Source organism: Marmota monax, unplaced genomic scaffold (genome assembly GCF_021218885.2).
Source record: "Marmota monax isolate L192 unplaced genomic scaffold, Marmota_monax_Labrador192_F-V1.1 WCK01_AAM20220418_F8-fsc00160, whole genome shotgun sequence".
Classification (NCBI taxonomy): domain Eukaryota; kingdom Metazoa; phylum Chordata; class Mammalia; order Rodentia; family Sciuridae; genus Marmota; species Marmota monax.
In genome coordinates this window covers 45,948-72,257 of record NW_026694183.1, presented here as the reverse complement: position 1 = coordinate 72,257, position 26,310 = coordinate 45,948, and the positions used below count along the sequence as shown (strand labels likewise).

General features: G+C 39.9%; 2 protein-coding genes across 2 annotated transcripts; one reads left to right on the top strand and one right to left on the bottom strand.

Moving 5' to 3' along the window:
- Positions 1 to 744: 744 nt before the first annotated feature.
- LOC124107989 (vomeronasal type-1 receptor 4-like) lies at positions 745 to 1,683 on the bottom strand. Its single transcript, XM_046466364.1, has one exon. It carries the CDS (start codon positions 1,681 to 1,683, stop codon positions 745 to 747), a length of 939 nt encoding a protein of 312 aa, XP_046322320.1.
- An 11,222-nt stretch (positions 1,684 to 12,905) lies between these two features.
- Positions 12,906 to 13,832, top strand: LOC124107760 (vomeronasal type-1 receptor 4-like). Its single transcript, XM_046465968.1, has one exon. The coding sequence runs from the start codon at positions 12,936 to 12,938 to the stop codon at positions 13,830 to 13,832; it is 897 nt and encodes a 298-aa protein (XP_046321924.1). The 5' UTR covers positions 12,906 to 12,935.
- Positions 13,833 to 26,310: the final 12,478 nt, after the last annotated feature.

The window sequence follows — 26,310 nt, the reverse complement described above, 5'->3', positions numbered from 1 at the left end:
TCGACATTATCATCGAGAGACATATCTCAGACATAAACATAAGAATAGAAAAATAAAAAACACATTCCACATGTTTAAACAAGTTAATCAATCAAAAGAGTCGGAAAACATGAGTCAATTTTATGGTGAAGGATTTTGCCAACTTCTAGTTTTATATTTAAATCTAAAATTTATATTTGTTATATCTATTGATCCATAAATATCGCTTGATGTCTGATAAACTTAATCCTAGTGATATGCATAAACATAAGCGTGCACACACAAACACATACACACAGAGTTATAATACACAAATAAATATTTATATGTCACCATTCTTTTGGTATATGACTTTGGATTACTGTTCTTACAATTTTGTGGGTAAGAACAAATAAACAACCTTTAGCAAATGAAACAAGATCATGTGATGAGAGAGAGGAGAAGCCAAGGCATTACATATTTCAGAGATTACACTCCTGAGTTAATTAACACCTGACTTAAATGCAGCTATCTCAAGGAAGCAAGATTGGTGAATGATATCTCAAGAAACCTGGTGCAGTCTGGCACATGTGGAGAATGATGTTGTGCTTTTAAAAATTCAAATACCAGATTATCACCTGTCATTCAAATGCATATATTTCAGAATTTTCACTTAGAGCAAATTTAGAATCACAGAAAAACTGAGCAGAAGGTGATGTGATTTCCTAACTGCCTCCTTCACTATCAAACTCCTAGACCTAATGTTATTGTGCAAAAGCTTACAATTTACATATTCCTCATGATATCAGAGGTTTTCCTATTCCTTATCCATGCAAGGCAGAGCCTGGGTGCACTAGAGTTCCTATCCATGAGCAGAAAGGGGCTGACAGCTGGGAAACACCCAGCAAATATTGTGGCTGTGTTCACCAGGAACAAGTTCGGATTAGACATAATACTCACATAAATCTGAAAGATGCATGAAAATGTGTAAAATGAGACAAAGGTGCTCACCAGGAGGAGGATGGTTTTGGTGGCTCTGGACTCAGGGGAGGACCTGGGGGAGCTGGTCTTATTAAGGTGCTGCATTCTCTGCTTGTGCCTGTGCAGGATGAGTACCATGGAGCTGCTGGCCCAGAGCATGAGCCCCACACACAGGGCATCAGGGAAGGTTAGCAATGCTGCATGCAGTGATTGTATAGTTACGTTATACTGAATGGTAGAACAGTATCCCAAATCTTTCAGGCTTGTGATGTTTTTGTTGTTTCTGTTCCCAGTTGTGTACATAAGAAAAACAATATTTAGAAGCAGGTACAGGAGCCAGCTCAGGTACACAGAAGAGTCAACATACTTGCAAATGGACATTTTAAGTTCTGCCCACCTGGAGTTCCTAGAACTAATCTTATTGGCCTGAAAGATGCTCAGGAGGCAGGTGCTGCCAATGGACACACCCCTGCCCACCCTGTGAAGATAGAAAAGCAGCTTGCATCCAACATCATTGAGGAAAATTTTCACTCCAAAAGCTGCCACTGTCTGGGGAACTCCTCTACTCAGAAGGGTTAACAAGTTGGCCAAAATCAAGTGCTGAATCATCAAGTCTGTGTGTCTTACCCTGCACCCAGTGAAGTAAAGGCCCAGGTAATGGAGGAGAAGAGAGGAATTGCCCAGAGCTCCAACCACAGTCTGTGACAGGCAGATGATTCCTACAGCCACACTGCTGGCTGCCATCCTGCCAGTTCCCTGCTGTCCCCGCCAGAGAGTCCTGCAGGGGAAGAGGAGGCCTGGGCTGCACATGTCCTTTCAACCAAAACCCAGCATTGCCCACACTGCAGAGTTCCCACTGTGAACATATGCTTCATGTTTTTGTTTTTCTAGATTGGTCTAATAAGTTTTGTGTAAGTAGTTAAAAGCATGAAGCGTGGGTCAATCCCTGCTGTGCAGGTAGCACATGGTGACTTCTTCAGTCTTCACAATCATGAGGCAAGTGCTGAGATGGCATTGAATAATTACAAGAATTCAGGCATGCAGAGGTTAGGTATTTGCCTAAATTCACACTGGCTCAGGGCAGAGAGCTCTTGGAACTTGTTCAGCGGTAACAGAGACAGTACAGTGAAATAGCAGACCTCCCTGAAGCCATCAAGGGGGTTTTCAAACAACACAGTTCTAGATTTACTTTTTTTAACATTACAATTACCATCTAAGCTAGTGGCACTTATACATTTTTGTTGTAACAAGTTCCCATTCTCTTGAAAAGATTCATTTTATCAGCCAGTATATCTTATGAGGGAACATTTACACGTTCTCCTGAATGCAGGTGAAGTGAGGGAAAAAGATCACCACAGGCACCTGACTGGTTATGTGCATGAGGCCACACTGGCTCCACTTCAGGACCACTTTGGGGGTTAGGAACCAAGTACAATGGCATCTACCCCAGGACTGGTCCAAGAACCACAATCCACACCAAGAGCTTTAGCACATGTAACCAGATCATGTGATGAGAGAGAGGAGAAGCCAAGGCATTACTGATTTCAGAGGTTACACTCTTGAGTTAATTAACACCCGATTCAAGTGCAACTATTTCAAGGAAGCAAGATTGTTGAGTGATATCAGAAGAAACTAGTGCAGTCTGGCGTATGTGGAGCATGATGTTGTGCTTTTAAAAATTAAAATACCAGATTATCACCTGTCACTCAAATGCATATATTTCAGAATTTTCACTTAGAGCCAATTCAGAATCACAGAAAATCTGAGCAGAAGGTGTTGCAATCTCCTATCTGACCCCTGCACACTCGCTGCCTCCTTCACTGTTAAACTCCTAGACCTGATGTCATGTATGCTACAATCAGGGGGATATGATTAAACCAGTGAAAGCAAGAAGATATTATGTCTGAAAGGTGGTGTTGGAAACCCACAATATTTATGATCCATTTTCTATACATGTTTCTTATCACATTAAGAGGGAAACAGTGTCATGATAATCATAGACTGCTGATGACAGCAAGATTGGTAGAGTCACCAAATCCACTAATGGTATCAGCCCAGAGTTAATGAAAAATTCCTGCTCAAACAATAACCAGTCAGATACATTTTCTACCCAGGATGAGGGAGGATTCCTGTAAATTCTTTCTACTCTATACATCAGGCGTGGGGAGACTAAGGTTCAGCTCCAGCAATCCTGAAGGTTTCAGGTAGAAATCTTCTTCTGGAGGCTGAGAGCACACCGACTGAAGATTCATACACTTTAAAAGTCACACTTCATTTTCACATGGATGAAACCACAATAGCTGCTGTCACTGAGAATCACATTAAGTTAGATTAGGAGCCATGAGAGACTAGGAATATGACTGGAACTCCATGCACCTTCACCATCTGATCTGCTCCCACAGAACTGATCTACTTCCTGGGTGGCTCTGGCATTCTATTGGGTTCAAACCAGAATGCCTTTTTCTGACACAACCACTTACCCAGATTCTTGAAGGGGGTGTTCCCTCTCAGACTCTGCTGCAGGCTGACGTTGGATAACACACTGGATTCTTTATTTTACCAGGATGGCAATCTTAGTTCAGAGGCCTCTGTGACTAGGTGGACAGCTCCTGAGATATGAGTCCTTGACTCTGTGACCTTACCTCCACTCAGACCTGCAATTATCACTGTGCCTGTGGCAGCAATGGGTGTGCAGGCTGGGGGAGCTGAGGACACTACTGAAAACTTCCTCCCCAGGTGACACTGATCAAAAACAATTACAAGTTCTTCCTAACTTCTCTTAAGGGAATTCTGGAGTGTTTGGAGAGGACCTTATTTATCCCTGGTCCCTGGAGGGAGACAGGGTCTCCAAGGAAGTAGAAAACCCTGTGACTTGTCAAGTGCAGAATGGGCAGTGAGCCGTGCACATCCCACTCTGTTCCTTGCTTCCCTGAGAGGTTTCTACTTCAAGGGTAGTAAATTACTATTCTTCATTTCCTTTAGTAGCACCATCAGTTACATCATTATCAGGGAGATGGAAAGAGACTAAATACCTGGGAAAAAATTTTAACAGATACAACTTAAAGAAAAAATGTGATGGTCATAATTCACCTTGAAGTCATTGGACTCATTGGCACAAATTCAAGTCAGTGAATTTGGACTCATTGGCACAACTCATTGCCAATTCATGCCAAAATTTTGTGGATAAATATATTCTACCAATACCAATCTCCATTATTGACAGTGGGCAGACCCAGCACATCAGTATAAGATACAGAATTCTAAATGAGTCCATGATCAACAGCAGCAGCAGGAACAGATTGCTGGACAGGACAAAGCTACCCCTTCTCTAACCACAAGATCTGCCACTGCTACTCAGTAATTCAAGGGCCTCAAGAAGAAAAGGAGCTCCCCTGCCTTTTTCTGTAATCCCTCTAAACCTCCTAGGTCCACATTTATAGTAAATCGTCTTAATAACTGCTTGATAAGTACCACGGAGGTCAAGACCAACGGAGGGCAAGACCAACTGGAGAATTCTGGATGGTGACACTACCTAGGTGTCTGAGATGGAACTGCTAAGCTAGGGGATGACAGAGGACGAGGGGAAAGAGGGCACGGGGACAAGCTGGGATGCTGTGGGAAAGACAGGGCAAAACAGAGAAGGTGGGGGGAGCAAATCTCCTTAAATACCCAGAAACAGTTAATGATTATGGTGGAGTTTGGGCACACAGGGGGCAAAGAGGTAGGGACACTAAGGACAAGTTCCTACCAGACAGTAGAGTCATGGGTATCTGGTAACACAGGAATGAATGGGCATCTGGAGACTGGGAGCAAGTGTGAACAAAGGTGAGGGTCACTGCTTGGTGAAAGTCATAGAAGATTAATGTCTCTGAGGCATCAATGTATACCTGTGGTGGAAAATTGTGACTTCACATGGGGTGGGTTGTCCTGAGGTATGTATTGATCCGAAGGAGACCTAGAGTGTCAGAAAAGGAGGGTAAGGCTGGAGAGAGCTAATGGGCCTTCCTGGTGACAAAATTAGAGACAGGGCAATGAGGAAGCTGGTGGAGATACTGGGCAGAGAGAGCAAAGGAGGTCAGGACTCCCCAGATAGCAAGAGAAACAGGAAAATCCAGAGAAAGACGCCTGCTCCTAGATTCCAAGACTTTCTTGGAGGCCACAGTTTTAACAACATGGCAGAGCTGGAGGACATGCAAAGACACCAGCGGAAACACAGTGAATTAAAACACACATCCCTACAAGAAGTAAGACAAAGCGGTGTCACCAAGGAGAAAAGTGGAGGAGGATGGGATCGACTGTAATTGATCTAGGGTTTGAATTGGAAGTGGAGGATGGTGAGAGTTGCACCTTGGACATTGGTTTGTGTAGGATACCGAGGTTATGGGAAGGGACCAAGATATTAGAATCGGGAATGGATAAAAGACAATAGAAGGAGGACTCTGGTGATGGGTCTTTTTGAGGTAATGGCGGGTAGAAGGGCTGTCCTGAGGCCCCTGTGACAGGAATCACAGAAGAGTGAATGTAGGTCACAAGATGCAGGGATATATGGGGCTGATGTGGGTCTCAAATGGATGCACGGATGAGGGAGATTGGTGGAGTTTCAGCCTGTGGCTCCAGCTCACAGGGTGGAGAACTGAGCCCATCTTTGTGATCTGGGGGAAATGCTTAGACTCCCCCCACCTGCCCTGCTTCTTTAAAGTATGACTAAGAAACAAATGTGTGTGCATTTAATGTGTACCAAGGCAGACCTGATATGTGTATATATTGTATATATTGTACACTGATTGACACAATTCATTAACATATTGACACAGCTCATTAACGTATCTATGATGTCACATAGTTATCTCAGTATGTGTGTGTGCTGAGGACACTTGAGATGCCATAAAAATGTGAAGAACACAACACTGTCTTGCTAATGTGGTCTCCAGGCTGGGCAGTGGGTCCCAGAGTTCATTCATGTGGTAATGGAACTCTGTGCACTTTACCAACCCCACATGTCCCTCACTACCCACCTCTTCACCACCCTCTTTCCACTCTGTTTCTGAGGCGTTGACTACTGTAGATTCCACATCTGAGTGAGATACAGGGCTTCTCTTTGATTCATGTCACCTCCTGCCCTGCCCTCCAGGTTCACTCCTGTCCTCACGGTGGCAGTACTTCCCTATACCTAGGAGGCCCCACAATGCTCCCTTACATGAAGAGACCCCATGCCCACACATGCCTGGCGGACACCTGGGCTGCTTGCATGTCCTGCCCACTGTGAACAGTGCAGCTGTCTCTTTGAGGCACTGGATTCTTTCCCTTTAGACGCTCACCCAGAAGGGAGATGGCTTCACTTTCAATTTTCAGAGGGACCCTCTCACTGCTTTCCATGGTGGCTCTGCCAGTTCACGTGGTCTCCTACAGGGCACCAGGTGCTCTGTACTCCATATAGTTCCCAGTGTTCCTTTAATTTTCTGTGCAAAACAATGTTTAATAATTCTCAAAATTATTGAGTGCTGTTTGATAAGATGGAACCATTTGCTTCTATGATACTTAAGAAATATGACATGATTTTCTGGCTGATCCTATAATGCTGTTAATTTTAATTGTGAGAGAGTGTTATAAGCGTCTCTCTTCTAGTGATAATGTTCTGATTAGACTTCCTATGAGTGCTGGGGTAATATTCATTAAGTAATTTTTCCTAAAATATTTTATATCATCATTTCCAAATTAATTTGCATTCAATTTTACAAATGAGTTCAGGATTTTGTAATGTAAATTGTGACATTATGTTTTTCCTTTTCCTTTTACCTCATTAAACATCCTTCTCAAATGATTTCTCTCTGCTTATTCACTTATTTATTTTGATTTGTTTTCTTGTTTTTTATAATAATGAACCTCAAATATCTGAATATTAATAATTAATAAGATTGGACATAGAAGAACTCAGGTAATTCTGAAGTCCAGTAAGATGTACAAACACTTGGCCCCATGGTCACATCTTAATATTTCCTGAATCTTCCATGTAAGACCCTGTCAGCCTGCAGGGATCAGGGAAAAGCAAAAAACTCCTCAACACTCACTCTGAAGTTACTAACAAGAAACTCATAATTGCCTTATTAATTAACAAGTGTGGAGAAAGTTTTTCAGCCTTGTCCTGGGCTCCCCAGGCCTGCACTGTCATTGCCTCTCCAGGTGAAGTGATAATTGCAGCCCTGAGGGGAAGTGAGGTCACAGGAGCACAGACCTTTATCTCAGGGCCCAGCTGCCTCCTCCCTCCATGCTGGCTGTCAGGACCTCACACTGAGCCCAGCACCTTGCACACAGGAAGCACAGTGAGTGTTCTCTATTTCTGACATAGAGGCAGAATGGGTAAGAAAATAAGTCTGAGGAAATGCTCCTTTCTGAAAAAGGATTTGGTGTAGAAACAGATCCAGTGCCCACGTAGTCAAGGGAGAGAAACAATTGTTTTGTTATGAACTGAGTTAGTAAAAGCAGTTGTATCCCTGGCCTGATGCCAGATAATGATGACTCCAAATAGAATGTAATAAAGTCCTCACTGAGGGTGACTATGGTTAATAATCCCTGATGTTGATACTGAAACCTGGTTGTGGAGGTGCGGAAGCATTGTGGTAATTAAAGCATCCTGCTGTCCACATTACATGAATCATAGAATAAGTCATCAGTATCATTGTAGCTGAGTTTATAATGCCTTCATGCCTACAATAAAGATAAGGATAAAACTATGAAAATCATCTCATCCTAAGCAGAAACCCAGAACAGCATCCATTTTTGATGCACTCAATGGAGATAGAAATTGTATCCCCACTGAATCACCTATGGTATGATGCTTGTGGTGAGAATTTCTCCCCTGATGATCTTGGGAACGCACCAGGTAAGGGAAGTAACTTTATGAGTATTGGACAAGGTTGTCAGGACCAAAGATGTTGTGTTGCTTCCTCTGGTTTGTTAATATTCTCACCTTAATCCCAAACTCATTCCTTTGTGTTTCAGCTCATATAACACACAGTAATTCCTACTCTCCAGTTGTATTTAAATGTATTTTTATTCATCTTTCAAAAAATTGCTTTATTATCAGTAGTTTCACAGGTGTTGGTAAATATCTTCTTTTAGCTTAAAATTGCTAAGGACTTAATTTCTAACCTACATTATATTATCATATATTAGTGTTTTATGTGACATGGTTTGGGGACACAGCAATATCATTCAAAAATTGTTTTATACATCTCACTATATTTATGTTCTTATAATAACAAAAATAATCATTTTTTGCTTTTATTAGTACATTAATATTATACAGTATAATAGTGGACTCATTTTGACATATTCATATATGCATGAAATTTATTTTGCTCCATATAAGTCCCCAGTACTTCCTCTTTCTCTCCCCTCCTCCCTTTCTTTATTCTACTTTCCTTACTTTACTGGTTTTCCTTCTATTTATTGATTTCCATGGGGTCTTTATAGTTATGCATAAAGATAGAAATCACTGTGGCATATTTATACATAAGCATAGAATACTATTGTAAAATTCACTTAATATTTCCTCCCTTTTTCCCCTTTACATTGCACTAGCTTCCACCTATGAGAGAACCATTCACCACTTGATTTTCTAAGTCTGACTTATTTCACTGAGCGTGATGCTCTCCAGTTCCACCCACTAACTGACAAACTCCATAATTTCATTTTTTTGACTGAGTAGAACTTCATTTTGGATATAGGCCACACATTCTCAATACATTCATCTCCTGATGGGCACCTGGTCTGATCAATAACCTGGCTATGAAGAATAGCAAGCAGTACACTAAATATTGTTGTGCCTGCAGCACTATAGTATGGTCAGTTTTGTTCTTTTGGATAAATACCAAGGAGTGGGATAGCTGGGTCATATGGTGGTTCTATTTCTAATCTTTTAAGAAATCTTTATATAGCTTTCCAAAGTGGTTGTACTAATTTAGTCACACTAACAATGAGTGAACCTTCTTCCCCACATCCTTGCCAGCACTCAATTATCAGACGACTGTAACTCTGTGACTTTCTCTCTGTGTCTTCTACTCTATTTCACTGGTATTCGTGTCTTTTTGATGCCAATAATCTCTTCTTTTTCTGCTGTAGCTCTGTAATATAATTTGAGGTACAGTATTGTGACTCCTCTGGCATTGCTCCCTTACTCGGGATTGCTTTGGCTATTCTGGGTCTTATATTTTTCCAAATGAATTTTAGAACTGTGTTTCTAGTTCTGTGAAGAAAGTCATTTGCTATTGTGTTTGGGATTGCAAGGAATCTGCATAATGCCTTTAGAAACAGCCATTTTGACAAAATTAATTCTGCCTATCCAAGAATATTGGGGAGCCTTTTCATCTTGTAAGGCCTTTTTTGATTTCTTTCTTCAGGGTTTTGTATCTTTGATTATACAGATCCTTCACCTCCTTGGTTGAATTTATTCCCAATTACTTTTTCCTGAGGTTATTGTGAATGGGATTGTTTTCCTGATTTCTTTCCCAGCAGATTCACTCCTGGAATAGAGGAAAGCTATTGATTTATGAATATTGCACTTATATTCTGCTACTTTGCTGAGTTTGTTTATCAACTCTAAAAATCCTCTGCTGGAATTTCGGATTTCTAAAAAAGATGTAGGATCATGTCATCACCAAACAGATGATTTGACTTCTTCATTTCCTATTTGTATTTCTTTAATTTCCTTCTCTTGAAATAATTCCAGAGTTTCAAGAATTACACTGAATAGGAGTGGTGATAATGGACATACTTGTCGTGTTCCTGACTTTAGAGGACATGTTTTCAGTTTTCCTCCATACAAGATGATGCTGGCTTTTACTTTGTCATATTGTCAACTTGACTTTATCAAGTTGAGTCAAGATCCTTCTACTCCTAGTTTCTCCAGTGTTTTTAACTTGAATGCGTGCTGGATTTTATCAAAGGTTCTTATCTGCTCCTCTTAAGATGATCATGTGATTATTGTCCTTAATTTTCTTTTATGTGGGGAATTACATTTATTGATTTGCATATGTAAATCAAATTTGAATCTCTGGGATAAAATGCATTTGTTCATGGTATATTATCTTCTTCATGAGTTTTTGAAGGCAATTTGCTAACACTTTATTAAGTATTTTTACATCTATTTTCATTAGGGATATTGGTCTACAGATTACTTTTCTTGGTGTTTCTTTGTATCATATTGTTACCAACATTATGAAGGCTTAAAAGAATATAAAGTCCCCTTTTTTATACTTCATGGAATAATTTGAGGAAGTCTGGAGTTAGTTCGTCTTTAATAGTATAGTAGAACTCAGCTGAGAATCTATCTGGTCATAGGCCTTTAATTATTGAAAATATTTTAATAGCTGATTCAATTTCCTTACTTGATATTGGTATGTTTAGGTTTTCTGTCTTCCTGATTCATTTTAAGCAAGTCATATATGTCCAGAAATTTGACAATGTTGTGGATATTTTTTAGTTTAATAGAGTATAACAGCTGGATGAAGTAGTGCATACCCTTAACACTAGTGACTCAGAGACTGAGTCAGGAGAATTGCAAGTTCAAGGTCAGCTCCAGCAACTTAGCAAGGCCCTAAGCAACTTACTCATACTCTGACTCAAAATAAAAAGGCCTGGAAAGGGTTGGGAATTGAGTAATATAGTGCCACTCTGTTATATCCCTACAGAGAGAGAGAGAGAGACAGAGACAGAGACAGAGACAGAGACAGAGACAGACAGAGAGATACATAGACAGAGAATATATCCTCAAACTAGTATCTAGTCATCCTCTGGATTCCAGAAGTATGGTAGTGATATTTTCTTTTTCACTTCTAATTTTGTTGATTTGGATTTTCTCTCTCATTCTTTTGATTAGATGGCTAAAGGTTTATAAATCTTGTTTATATCTTCAAACAATCATCTCCTTTGTTCTATTGATCCTTTGTATTTTTAAAATTTTATTATTATTTTTGTACCAGGGATCAAAGGTGCTTAACCACTGAGGTGCTTAACCACTGAGCCACATCCCCAGCCTCACTGAGTTGCTGATGCTGGCTTCTGCCTCCCAAGCCTTCTGCGTCAGCCTCCCAAGCCCCAGGGATTATAGGCATGCACCACTATGCCTGGCTGTATTGCTTTTTTAAATCTCAATTTCATTAATTTTGGCTCTAATCTTTATCATTTTATGTCTTCTACTGATTTCTTCATGAGCACTTCAATATTTAGCATTACATTATTTGTTTGGGATCTTTCTGGTATTTTTTAGTGTAAGCATTCAATGCTATGAACTTACTTCTTAGAATTGACTTCATACTTTCCCAGGGATTTTGATATGTTATATCTCTGTTTTCATTTATTCTTAAAATTTCTTGATTTCTTCTCTCATTTTTTGTATGCTCCATCCCTCATTTAGAAATATATTTTTCAACCTCCATATTTTTGTTTGGTTTCTATGTATCAAGCTGTTGTTCCGGTTTCACTGCACTCTGATCTGGATTCACAGGATAACATCAAATTCTTTTGTTTTGCCAAGACTTCCATTGCGACCTAGAATATGGTCTATTGAAGAAAAAATTGTCCTAGAGTGATCTGTATTGAGACCCTTTCATAGGTGTGGTGTCCACAGCCTGTTTCAGCTATAACAATGGATGTCCATAGGCGGGACCTAGGGGCCTACCCCTAGCTGTTTCTACTTGGGGCCTGGTCATTAGTTTGGGTTTTCGACTCTTCTATTCTTTGTATTAAGGGATAGCTGAAGACTGAGTGTTATTCCTTTGTGTGTTGAACAAGGTGTGCTGTCTTTTGACTGAATTTAGTTCAGCAGCAGAGTTTCTATCCTGTGAACTTGTAGCATCTCTATAGTTTCCAGCACTTCACAGAATAGGAGGAAACAAACAATAAGCAACAACCTAGGTGAACAATATACAGCATTAAACTAAATACTTGGTTCTTACTATGCACCTACAATGTGAATTGTGACAAAAAACAGAAATGGTAAGGGCAGTGATTGCTTCCAGAAAAAACAAGTAACCATGAACTGTATCTGGCATTAAAGCAAACAAGAGGTGTCAAGAATGGCATCCACAGCAGAAATAATTGCAAAAGCATTAATGATGGGGTCAGGAGTTGTATAAACCAATTAATGCTAAAAGATGGTAAGAACAGAGTTAACTAAAAGAACATGTGATAAAAAGGTAGAAATGAGTTTATAATTTTAAAAATTTAATGGAGAAAATACAGAAGAGATGTAGCATGTGATGATTATAAGGAAGGAGAAGAAAAAATAGACATACAAAGTAAAGGGAGAATGAAAGAGAGAACAATAGAATTTGTCACCAGAAGAAAAGGGAGAAAGAGAAACAATAGAAAACAAAATCAAAAATGCTATTCAAAAACCCCAACCCTCAAGACAGAAAGCAGAAAATGTTAAAATGCTAAAAATTAGGAAAGAAAAACCATATGTGTGTGTATCCATGAAACAATAAGCACAGCAAAACACACACCAAAAAAGGAAGATAATTAATGAAAAAATAAGGAATCATTTCTACTGAAGTGCTCAACACAGACCTCTTATTCAAAATGACTATCAAATATCAGTTTATGCTGCAAATATTGAATTATGCTTTCTGTCCACTGATCTCACTTTCCATTGCTTCCTCCAGGTTATCATCAACTGATTTTTAAAGTTGACTTTCTTATTAAAATCTGGGAACTTCCCCTATTCCTTGGTACATCTTGATGTTTTTTAATCCAACCCATGTACACAGTAAAAGTTATCCCTGGTGTAAAAAATATATTTTGAGACAAGAGTTGCAATGTTTCCTAGGCTGAGTTTTAATACCTAGGCTCAAACCACACTTCTGCCTCAGCCTCTTGATTAGCTGGTACCTACAGATATATACCACTGTGCTTCACTACAAAAATTTTAATGAGTCATTTTTTTGATCATAGCAAGGAGTTGCTATCATTCAAAGGAAAATGTGCTAAATGAGAGAATGGACTCCAGAGATGTGGCAATGGGACTGATGTTCTTATCACAGACTGCTGTTGGAATTCTGGGAAATTTCTCTCTGCTTTATTATCATTCAGTCCATTTCTGCAATGAGCACAATTTAAGGTCCACAGATTTGATTCTCAGGCACTTGATTATAGCAAATTCCTTGGTCATTCTCTCTAAAGGAATCCCTCAGGCAATGACAACGCTTGGGCTGAAACATTACTTCAATGACCTAGGATGCAAACTTCTTTTGTATATTCAGAGACTTGGCAGGAGTATGTCCATTGCCATCACCTGTCTCTTGAGCATCTTCCAGAACATCACCATCAGCCCCTTGAACTCCTGTTGGAAGGATCTCAAAGGAAAAGCTCCAAAGTACATTGGCTTCTCCATTTCCCTCTGCTGGATCCTGTACATGGTGGTGAATTCCATTTTTCCTCTCTATGTGTTTAGCAAATGGAATAGCAAAAATGTGACAGAGAAAAGAGATTATGTTTACTGCTCTATTGCAGGGCATGACAAAATCACAGACTCATTATACACCACACTGTTTGTATTTCCTGAGATTGTCTTTTCTGTGCTCATGATCTGGTCCAGTGGCTCCATGGTTCTCCTTCTGTACAGGCACAAACAGAGGGTTCAGCACATTCACAGCATCAAAGTTTCCCCCAGATCCTGCCCTGAGTCCAGAGCCACCCAGAGAATCCTTGTCCTAGTGGGCACCTTTGTGATTTTCCACACTCTTTCCTCCTTATTAAATGTTTGTGTTATAATGGTCTTTAATCCCAGTTGGTGGTTGGTGAACACTAATGCACTGATCTCCATGTGTTTTCCCACTGTGAGCCCCTTTCTTCTCATGAGCTGTGAGACCATTCTATCCAGGCACTGCTTCTAAAGAGCAAATATTCTTAAATTTGATCATAATTATATGAGTCATATGTTTTTAACAATGTGCAATTGTTAAGTCATTCTTCATGCTCAAAACACCAATAGAAAAACTTATAGGAGAGTCACCTGTGTTTCTATTGTAAACTCCAAAGGGCATTGGGGTTCTCAGCTGGCTGAATGCAAGATTTTCATGGCCATGGTGATGGGAAATAAAGTTGGTTTTCCTCATGTTGATACATAGCATCCTGTAGACAGTAGGCTGAATTTATACAGCTGAAGGCCAAATGAATGAGCAGCTTCACCTTCAAAGTCAGTTTAATCACAATGACTGAACAAGTTGGTTACTCCTGAAAATGTCTGCTGGCGAAATAGAGTGGAGAAATGAGTGGTGGGTATTGCAGTATAACAATTCTCCATAATTATCTTATATGTTCCTATCTTATGGAGAGCTTTTCTTGAAAGGTGAAACCAGATCCAGAAAGTACCTAAAATATATGTGAAATTAATAGGATTTGTTTCCAAAATTGTACCGTTAGTGTGATTAGCAAATGAAGATGAAATAAAGGGAGGCCCAGAGAAGAGTAGTTAGATGGTGGTGGCCCTGCAGGTTGGAATTTGGTGCACTGCAAAGTGGAGCATTTTCATGCAGGCATCCTGCCTTATGCAGTGTAATGCACTCCAAGATCCCTGATGCATTTCTGAATCCATGCATACTACTGCATATTATAGTAGTTTGGAGGCCCCAACTAAAATCAATGTGGTTGTACATCTAGAGCAGCCAAGTAGGTGTAAGAGAGATTCCTGTCATTAATCCTATCTCCAATCTCCATCTCCATCTCTAAGGCTGCCCTGAAAGCAACCACTATTCAACGATGGCCTACTGAAAATCAACACCCCAGCAGAGCCTGGAGGAATCTGACATGCCTCTGAAAAATTCTAGAAAGCACATACACAGAGAACTTTTACTCCTTAACTTGTCTGATAAACTCATTTCTCATAATTTTTCTCCATTTGACCTGCCTCAGAATTTGATCCCTGTACACACACACTCCAACTCTTGGGGCACATGTCAACAATAACCAGCAGCAATTGTTTAATAGTGCAGCATTTAGAAGACTGAGAGTGTCTGGCTGTGTGACAGATGAGAGTGACAGAGGACACAGGGAAATGGGATGACAGACTTAAGATGGTGGAGCAGAGAGCCTGGAGGGTGGGTTCACAAAGTGCTGGGGAAGAACAGAAGGTGGAGAGTGAGAAGACAGAAGGATAGCACATGTTGCTCAGGGGCTCAAGTCAGTGCTGAGCTTAGGTTACAAAGACAGCGTGTGTGTGAGGACGTTAAGGATACTGGGTTCTGGAGGGGAGGAGGATGACAAGGTGTCCCATTAACAGAGGGTACAAGGACAAAGCATGGTTCAAAGGCAAAAGGGGATCAAGGTTCCATGGAAACATGAAGTATGCTGTGGGAAAGGAACATGAGAGGAGCAGACAGAGCACAGCTGGTAAATAAAGGTAGTGGAGCCCGGGGGACACGGTAGACATGGGGAGGGGGGAAGTGTAGGGAGCCATGAGTGGGCAAAAACACCCAGGAGCAAAGGGCAGGGCCATGAGGTTATGGTGAGTGGGTCAAGGTCACACAGTTCATGGAGGAGCCAGGGATGGCTGAAAGTCGAGCACCGTGGCTTTTCCCCTCACATGTTGTGCATTCAAGCAAACCCAGAGCCTGTTTAAATGCTGCATGTGGACATGCTGTCCTGGTGGGATGTGGTAGGCTTAAAGGAACATAAAGATCAGACAAGGCCACTCTCTTTATGGCATTCACAGGCCTGTAGATAAGCACAAATGTACACACACACACACACACACACACAAGGTACTGAGACACACAGTGAATGTAAATGTGTGATTATGTGATAGTGAAACATGACAGTTGTATTGGTGTCTGCATTGTGAGTATTTGTCTGTTAAAGTATGGGAATGACTGTATGTATGTGATTCAGTATGCCTGAGTATGGGTGTGTATACTGGGTAATGAAATTATACACATGGTGTTGATACTAGGCCTACCAGATGATTCAAAGAGAATCAATGCTTAAATATTCACCCAGACTGGAGCAATTAAGAGAAAGAAGCTCACTAAATGGTGCCTTTCAGAAAAGTAGAAGACATAAAAATCCATTCATCCATGTAGAAATGCATACAATATGAAAAAGCAAGGGAACAAGCCCCCTCAATTAGCCCATGACAATGAAAAAACTGATCCTATTTACATCACATTGGAGGAAATATCAGATAAAGAATTTAGAAAGCTCCTTCTTAAAAAAAAAAGAAGGAACTAAGAAATAAAATATCCAAATGAAAGGTTATTTCAGTAAAGAGAGATTCTAAAAAAGAACCAAATTAAAGACTGAATAAATCAAAGTTAAAATTTCATAGAAAGCATCACCAATGTATTATATCAAAAAGCAGAAAGTTTTGGGGGGCCAAAAGATAAAATGTATAATCTAGAAAATAAAGAAAAGATACTAAAATATCATAACCAGAAAAATTCAAGAAATAAGAGATAATATCAAGAGACAAATCTAAAAATCATTGGCATAAATGAAGACTCCAAGATACTTATGCTAACACACAACAAGGGCAGGTAGGGAAAGAATAGAAATTCAGTGGATTAGATAAAGGAAAAAGCAGAGAAGGGGTGGGAGATTGGAATAGGAGAGACAGTAGAATGAATCTGACATAACAGCTATGTTCATGTATGAGACTCCACATCATGTACAACCACAAGAATGGGATCCTAATTAGAATAATTTATACTCCACCTATGTACAATTTGTAAAAATACATTCTACAGTCATGGATATCTAAAAAGAACAATTTTTAAAAATTGCATAACATTTTGAAAGAAATAGTATGAGAATTTTCCAAATCCTATGAGTGAGACACAAATCTACATACAAGAGGCATTTAAAATCCAAATAGATAGTATCCAAGAAAAGTCCTCTCCATGGCACATCATAGTTAAAATTCCCAATATAGATAACATTGATAGATTTTTGAAAGCATCATGAGAAGAATGGCAGATCACGTTTAGAAATAGGCTAATTAACACCTTTATGGATTTATTAGCCCAAACCTTAAAAGCCAAAAGGGTTTGAAAAATACATAGGGAGCCCTGAAAGATAACAGGTGTCAAAATTTCTACATCAAATCAAAATTGTAGTTCAAAATTGGTGATGAGGGCTGGGGATGTGGCTCAAGCGGTAGCGCGCTCGCCTGGCATGTGTGAGGCCTGGGTTCTATCCTCAGCATCACATCCAAACAAAGATGTTGTGTCTGCCGAAAACTAAAAAAAAAAAAAAAAAAAAAACAAAATTGGTGATGAAATAAAAATTTCTCATGACAAGCAGAAACTAAAATAATTCATAACCACTAAACCAACACTACAAAATATGCTTAATGAAATATTTCACAAAGAATCAATGATATTAGCAAACATGAACAAGGAAAAACAGAAACCACTCAAAGATTGGAGAATAAATAATACATGCATAAATGAATAATGAGTCACAGAAGCAATCAGAAATAAAAATGACGGAAATAAAAATGATGTCCCTGTAAGAACATGAAATGTAAATGGCGTAAATGCTTCAGTTAAAAACATAGATTGGCAGTTTGGATTTAAAAATTCTCCAACCAGAGCCAATGCTGCCGCAGAGGTCACTGCCGAGCCTGGAGGTCTTTTCTCTGGGTACCCACGTTGCTACCTCAGAAGTTGCTGCCTCAGAGCCCAGAGGTCCTTTCTCTAATCAGCTGCTGCCTACACCAATACCACCAATGCTTGCTGCCTCCCCAAGGTCGCCTGGAGGTCTTCTTTCTGGGTGCTGCTGCCCTTGCAGCTGCAGCCACCTGCTGCTGCCTCCTCAGTCAGCTTCCCCCAACCCAGCTGTCATAGACACTGCTACTGCCCCCAGAGGTTGCCTAGGAGATGCTGCCCCCACAGCCTCAGTTGCAGCCTCCACTGCAGCCGCCACTGTTTCACTACAGCTGCTGCTGACTTGCTGCCTGCTGACACCAACTCCCACCACTACCGCTGCTACCACCACCCAGAGGTCTGCTGTAGGAGTCCTGTGTTTGGGATTGGGGTCTCTGATAGCCTCATGATTGTGGCATGCTTGGCAGCTAGGGAATCTTCTGTGCAAAGACACAGAATGCCTGGCTGTTAGGAAAGCTTCTGTACAAAGACAAGGAATGCCTAGCTGCTGTAGCAATGTCCTGCATAAGGAGGCTCTGGGATAGAGTCTTATCAGCCTCGACCTTGATCTCATGCACACAACTCCTGGAAATAAAGAAACTCTCTTGTTAGACAACCACAATGTTATACCAAGTTCCTCTGGGCCTGAACCTGTCCACATAACAGTAACTTTTTAAACAATGGACTTTCTCGAGCACTGCACAAAGGTCCTAACATTGCATATTGTAACTGTAGAATGTGACTGCAGAATAGTCAACCTTACTGATACAATAAACAGTAATGTAGTTATGGTACTAATGACCTAATGTAACCTATTGGTATAAATAAACATGGACTCTTGGACAAGCAGCCATTTTTTTCCTGCCTCTGCATCTTGTCTCTGTGACCATTTTTTATTTTACTTACAGTCTGCTGCCAGGGAGACTCCAGGTTTGGTTGCACATGGCCACACTCATCTTGGGACACAGACCAGGGCCTGGAGGACCAGGGTGCCAGCAGGTTTGCCCCTACAACCACCTCTGTCTGGGGACACTAGCTGGAACTTGCAGGTCTAGTGTGGAGATGCCTGTGGGTTTGATGGTGCCTGGGGTCTCCCTGCTAGGGGTGCTGGTGGCCCCCATCTTCCTAATGCTTCTCAGAGTCACTCCTTTGCATGAGCATATCCCTGGTAGTCTCTGCAAGTTGGAGCAGCATTGACATCTTGGGACTGCAGTGTGACCAAGCCTGAAGTAGCTGAAGTCCAGATTAGTGGTATAGTGACCAGGTCTGTGAGGGCAGATCTGAGCCTGATGATCCCATGAGATGTCAGACACAAGGCTAAGAAACTTTTGAATGCTGATGGAGATGGTTCAATTTTCCATCAATTTATTTTATTTATTTATTTTTTATATTTTCAAAGTTGTAGATGGACAGAATGCCTTTATTTTGTTTATTTTTGTGTGGTGCTAAGGATCAAACCCATTGCCTCAAGCATGCTAGGAAAGTGCTATGCCACTGAGCTTACATCCCAGACCCAATCTTTTTTTATTTGCTAACATCTCTACCATATTTTAATAAGGATGTAGAGGAATGCCTTTTATGAATGGTGTTTTGCAGCTTTGTTGTATTCTTACATCTTTAATTTTTTTCTAAATTTATATTCATCTTCTCACTTGTCTGTTTTCTTGGATTTTCTTTCTACCTTTTCTCCAAGTAACAGCCAATCTCTGCCATATTATATTTTTCCATTCATCTATTGAAGGACAGACACCAAAGTTGGTTCCATAGTTTACCTATCATGAATTAAGCTGCTATAAACATTGAAATGGCTGCATCACTATAGGATGCTGATTTTAAATCCTTTTGGTATAAACTGAGGGGTGGGATAGCTGGGTCAAATGGTGGTTCCATTCTGAGTTTTCTGAGGAATCTCCATACTGCTTTTTATAATGGTTTTACCAATTAGCAGTCCCACCAGCAATTATGAATGTACCTTTTCCCCACATCCTCACAAAATTTATTGTTGCCTATATTCTTTTTTAATAGTTGTTCAAAACATTACATAGCTCTTGACATATCATATTTCATACATTTGATTCAAGTGGGTCATGAACTCCCATTTTTTCCCCTGTATACAGATTGCAGAATCACATCGGTTACACATCCACGTTTTTACATACTGCCATACTAGTGTCTGTTGTATTCTGCTGTCTTTCCTATCCTCTACTATGCCCTCTCCCCTCCCCTCCCCTCCCATCTTCTCTCTCTACCCCATCTACTGTACTTCATTTCTCTCCCTTCTTTTTTTTCTCCCTTTCCCTTCACCTCCTCTTATATGTAATTTTGTATAACGATGAGGGTCTCCTTCCATTTCCATGCAATTTCTCTTCTCTCTCCCTTTCCCTCCCACCTCTCGACCCTGTTTAATGTTAATCTTCTTCTCATGCTCTTCCTCCCTGCTCTGTTAATAGTTGCTCTCCTTATATCAAAGACGACATTTGGCATTTGTTTTTTAGGGATTGGCTAGCTTCACTTAGCATAATCTGCTTTAGTGCCATCCATTTCCCTGAAAATTCTATGATTTTGTCATTTTTTAGTGCTGAGTAGTACTCCATTGTGTATAAATGCCACATTTTTTAATCCATTCATCTATTGAAGGGCATCTAGGTTGGTTCCACAGTCTAGCTATTGTGAATTGTGCTGCTATGAACATCGATGTAGCAGTATCCCTGTAGTACGCTCTTTTAAGGTCTTTAGGAAATAGTCCAAGAAGGGAAATAGCTGGGTCAAATGGTGGTTCCATTCCCAGCTTTCCCAGGAATCTCCATACTGCTTTCCAAATTGGCCGCACCAATTTGCAGTCCCACCAGCAATGTACAAGTGTACCCTTTTCCCCACATCCTCGCCAGCACTTCTTGTTGTTTGACTTCATAATGGCTGCCAATCTTACTGGAGTGAGATGGTATCTTAGAATGGTTTTGATTTGCATTTCTCTGACTGCTAGAATTGGTGAGCATTTTTTCATGTACTTATTGATTGATTATGTGTCCTCCTCTGAGAAGTGTCTGTTCAGGTCCTTGGCCCATTTGTTGATTGGGTTATTTGTTATCTTATTGTTTAATATTTTGAGTTCTTTGTATACTCTGGATATTAGGGCTCTATCTGAAGTGTGAGGAGTAAAAATTTGTTCCCATGATGTAGGCTCCCTACTTACCTCTCTTGTTTCTCTTGCTGAAAAAAAACTTTTTAGTTTAAGTAAGTCCCATTTGTTGATTCTTGTTATTAACTCTTGTGCTATAGGTGTCCTATTAAGGAATTTGGAGCCCGACCCCACAATATGTAGATCGGAGCCAACTTTTTCTTCTATCAAACGCAGAGTCTCTGATTTGATATCAAGCTCCTTGATCCATTTTGAGTTAACTTTTGTGTATGGCGAGAGAAAGGGATTCAGTTTCATTTTGTTGCATATGGATTTCCAGTTTTCCCAGCACCATTTGTTGAAGATGCTATCCTTCCTCCATTGCATGCTTTTAGCCCCTTTATCAAATATAAGATAGTTGTAGTTTTGTGGATTGGTTTCTGTGTCCTCTATTCTGTACCATTGGTCCACCCTCCTGTTTTGGTACCAGTACCATGCTGTTTTTGTTACTATTGCTCTGTAGTATAGTTTGAAATCTGGTATCGCTATACCTCCTGATTCACACTTCCTGCTTAGAATTGCTTTTGCTATTCTGGGTCTTTTATTTTTCCATATGAATTTCATGATTGCTTTATCTATTTCTACAAGAAATGCCGTTGGGATTTTGATTGGCATTGCATTAAACCTGTAGAGAACTTTTGGTAATATCGCCATTTTGATGATGTTAGTTCTGCCTATCCATGAACAGGGTATATTTTTTCATCTTCTAAGATCTTCTTCTATTTCTCTCTTTAGAGTTCTGTAGTTTTCATTGTATAAATCTTTCACCTCTTTTGTTAGGTTGATTCCCAAGTATTTTATTTTTTTGAGGATATTATGAATGGGGTGGTTGTCCTCATTTCCATTTCAGAAGATTTGTCGCTGATATACAGGAATGCCTTTGATTTATGCATGTTGATTTTATATCCTGCCACTTTGCTGAATTCATTTATTAGCTCTAGTAGTTTCTTTGTAGACCCTTTTGGGTCTGTTAGGTATAGAATCATGTCATTCGCAAATAGTGATAATTTAAGTTCTTCTTTTCCTATTTTGATGCCTTTAATTTCTTTCGTCTGTCTAATTGCTCTGGCCAGTATTTTGAGAACTAAATTGAATAGAAGTGGTGAGAGAGGGCATCCCTGTCTTGTCCAGATTTTAGAGGGAATGCCTTCAGTTTTTTCTCCATTTAGAATGATGCTAGCCTGAGGCTTAGCATAGATAGCTTTTACAATGTTGAGGTAAGTTCCTGTTATCCCTAGATTTTCTAGTGTTTTGAGCATAAAGGGATGCTGTACTTTGTCAAATGCTTTTTCTGTGTCTATCGAGATGATCATGTGGTTCTTATCTTTAAGTCTATTGATGTGGTGAATAACATTAATTGATTTCTGTATATTGAACCAGCCTTGCATCACAGGGATGAATCCTACTTGATCATGGTGCACAAATTTTTTGATATGCTTTTGTATCCAATTCGCCAGAATTTTATTGAGGATTTTTGCATCTAGGTTCATTAGAGATATTGGTCTGTAGTTTTCTTTCTTTGAAGTGTCTTTGTCTGGTTTCGGGATCAGGGTGATATTGGCCTCATAGAATGAATTTGGAAGAGCTCCTTCTTTTTCTATTTCCTGAAATAACTTGAAAAGGAGTGGTATTAATTCTTCTTTGAAGGTTTTGTAAAACTCTGCTGTATACCCATCCAGTCCAGGGCTTTTCATGGTTGGTAGACTTCTGATGGCTTCTTCAATTTCCTCCTTTGTTATTGGTCTGTTTAAATTGTGTATATCTTCCTGACTCAATCTGGGCAAATCATATGACTTAAGAAATTTATCGATGCCTTCACTATCTTCTATTTTATTGGAATATAGTGTTTCAAAATAATTTCTAATTATCTTCTGTATTTCTTAGTGTCTCTTGTGATATTGCCTTTTTCATCCTGCACCTTAGTCATTTGAGTTCTCTCTTCTTCTCTTTGTTAGCATGGCTAAGGGTCTGTCGATCTTATTTATTTTTTCAAAGAACCAACTTTTAGTTTTATCAATTTTTTCAATGGTTTCTTTTGTTTCAATTTCATTGATTTCCACTCTGATTTTAATTATTTCTTGCCTTCTGCTACATTTGCTGTTGTTTTGCTCTTCATTTTCTAGGGTTTTTAGATGAAGTGTGAACTCATTTATTTGTTGTTTTTTTTTTCTTTTTTTGAGGAATGACCTTCAGGCAATGAATTTCCCTCTTAAAACTGCTTTCATTGTGTCCCATAGATTCTGATATGTTGTGTCTGTAATTTCATTTATCTCTAAGAATTTTTTGATTTCCTCCTGTATGTCTTCTGTAACCCATTGATCATTCAGTAACATATTGTTCATTTTCCAGGTGATGCAGGATTTTTCATTCCTTCTTTTATCATTGATTTCCAGTTTCATTCCATTATGATCAGATAAGATACATGGTATTATCTCCACACCTTTATATTTACTAAGGGTTGCCCTATGGCATAATATATGGTCTATTTTTGAGAAGGATCCATGTGCTGCTGAGAAGAATGTATATCCACTTGATGATGGTTGATATATTCTATATATGTCAGTTAAGTCTAGGTTATTGATTGTGTTATTGAGTTCTATAGTTTCTTTATTCAACTTTTGTCTGGAGGATCTGTCCAATGTTGAGAGGGGTGTGTTGAAGTCACCCATAATTATTGCGTTGTGGTCTATTTGATTCTTGAACTTGAGGAGAATTTGTTTTATGAACATTGCAGCACCATTATTTGGTGCATACACATTGATAATTGTTATGTCTTGTTGGTGAATGGTTCCTTTTAACAGTATATAGTGTCCTTCTTTATCCTTTTTGATTAACTTAGGTTTGAAGTTGATTTTATTCGATATGAGTATGGCCACTCCTGCTTGCTTCCGAGGACCATATGAGTGGTATGATTTTTCCCAACCTTTCACCTTCAGCCGATGTATGTCTTTTCCTACCATATGAGTCTCCTGAAGGCAACATTGTTGGATCTGTTTTTTTAATCCAGGTTACTAGCCTATGTCTCTTGATTGGTGAGTTTAAGCCATTAATGTTTAGGGTTACTATTGATATATGGTTTGTACTTCCAGTCATGTTTATTTATTTATTTATTTTAATTTGGCTTGTTTTTCCTCTTTGGTTATTTCCCCCCTTTACCTCCCACTATTAGTTTTGGGTGCTGTTTGTCATTTCCTCTTCTTGTAGTGTTTTGCTCAAAATGCTTTGCAGTGCTGGTTTTCTGGCTGCGAATTCTTTTAACTTTTGTTTATCGTGAAATATTTTAATTTCATTGTCAAACCTGAAGCTTAATTTTGCTGGATATAGTATTCTTGGTTGGAATCCATTATTTTTCAGTGTTTGAAATATGTTGTTCCAGGATCTTCTCGCTTTCAACGTCTGTGATGAAAAATCAGCCGTTAACCTAATTGGTTTACCCCTGAATATAATCTGCCTCCTTTCTCTTGTAGCTTTTAATATTCTCTCCTTGTTCTGTATGTTGGATATCTTCATAATACTGTGTCTTGGAGTTGGTCTATTACGGTTTTGTATATTTGGGGTCCTGTAGGCTTCCAGGATTTGGCAATCCATTCCATCTTTCATATCTGGAAAGTTTTCGAAGATTATTTCATTCAACAGATTGTTCATTCCTTTGGTTTTGACCTCTATACCTTCTTCTATCCCAATGACTCTTAAGTTTGTTTTTTTTTATGACATCCCATGTCTCTTGGATGTTTTGCTCGTGGTTTCTTACCAGCCTTTCTGCGTTGACTATATTCTTTTCGAGTTGATAAACTTTGTCTTCATTATCTGATGTTCTGACTTCTATTTGATCTAGTCTATTTGTATTATTCTCATTTGAGTTTTTGATTTGGTTTATGGTTTCCTGCATTTCCAGGATTACTGTTTGATTTTTTTTAAATCTCTATCTCCAGGTAGAGTTCATTTTTGCTACTTGAATCTGCATATGCAATTCATTTTCAACGTATTCTTTCATTGTTTGGACTTGCTGTCTAATGACTTCTTTAAGATTCCATTCCATCTGAGTCAGGTATGCCTTGAGTTCTTTCTCTGTCCATTTTTCTGATGCCTCTAGGTTCTCCTGTAAATTTAAGTTGTCCTGCATTGTTTGTAATCCTTTTTTCCCCTTGTTTTTTCATGGTGTTCACGTTACTTTCCAACTATGTTTAACTGCTGTGTTTCTGTTTTCTCCTATAAATTTGTTTTGGTTTTGTATATCTCTGTGGTCTCTCCTTTGTGGTGGGAGACTATGCCTAGAGATGTTGGGCTTTATTGTAATTTAAAGCTGATTCATTTGATTCATAAAAGGCTTATGGATTCTGTATGCATATAGTGATCTCTTGTTTGGTCTTAGGACTTTATGTTTAGGTTGGGTGCTATGATGGTATGAAGGTTAGTATGTCTTGGCTACTTTGGAAGATTGCTCTACTGAAGGGGGATATTAACAGGTGAATGGATCAGGGTATTTGGTAATAGCTAGGTATTTAGGAGCCCTATAGACACCCTTGAAACAATCATCTATTTGCATTTAGAAAATTACACGTAATGAAAGATATAATGCTTGGGATGAAAGTTAGGGGGAAGGGGAAGGAAGGAGTCCTTAAAGAGAAAGAGGGAGAGAAAGATAGGTAGAATAGAGGAGAATGGAAAGAACAATAAAAATTGAAAAGGGAAAAGAAAGAAAGAAGAAAAAAAAGATAAATGAAATCTTAGAGTTCTATTTTCTTCTCTTCCAGTAGGTGGAGCTGTGCCCTCCGAGCCGAGCTTCTGCCCTCTCTGGGCAGGCAGCAATCCCTGTAAGGGGACTCCTCTTCCCCTACTGGTCATCTCTCTAATCTTGTTAGTCCAGAGCCATTTCTCTTATCCGGCCCCTCCCCCCTTCCTCCTGCCAGCCAGACAAACCCCGCTCACCGGAGGCTATCTCCAAGGATCTGGTTACACTTGCAGCCCTACTGCATGCCCTATTTCACAAACAACTGAGCACTCTCTCTGTCATTCATCCAAACCCCAGGGCTATGGAGCGGTGATCTGGGAACTGACAGTTTAATTTGTCCAGACCCCTTTGGTGGCCACGACCCAGGGAACTGGCGGCTAAGGCCTTGGGTGTCACCACTGGTGGTAGGAGGAGTTGGGGATCGGGAGTCCCCTCTGCTTCCCTCGGCCCCCACAGTCACACCCACGGAGCTCTGGGGCAAGATTTTTGAGGTTTCCCAGCTGTATGTATCTGGTGGGGGTAGGAGTCACACACCTGCTAAAGTCAATTCCGCTGGGAAGGGATCCCGTCCGCCAAACTCTGGTGACGTAGGCTCTCTGCTATGGCGGGCCCCAGACTCCTTGCCGGAGTGTCCGATGTGAGGGGTGGGTCTGGCCTGTGTCTGGTCTGTCCCAGTCTGAGTTGGTTTCAGTTCTGGTTCACTGTTTCATGAAGGCTTGGTTAGCAACCTCTTCATAGGGTCTCTATGCCACGCTGTGCTGAACCGCCTCCTACTGTGCTGGTCGCCAGGCAGCGGTGACAGGCCTGGACCACCGCACCAC

Excerpts from the sequence above, each read along its gene's own strand:
- LOC124107989 (XM_046466364.1), bottom strand. The coding sequence starts at position 1,683 with ATGGCAGCCAGCAGTGTGGCTGTAGGAATCATCTGCCTGTCACAGACT.
- LOC124107760 (XM_046465968.1), top strand. The coding sequence starts at position 12,936 with ATGGACTCCAGAGATGTGGCAATGGGACTGATGTTCTTATCACAGACT.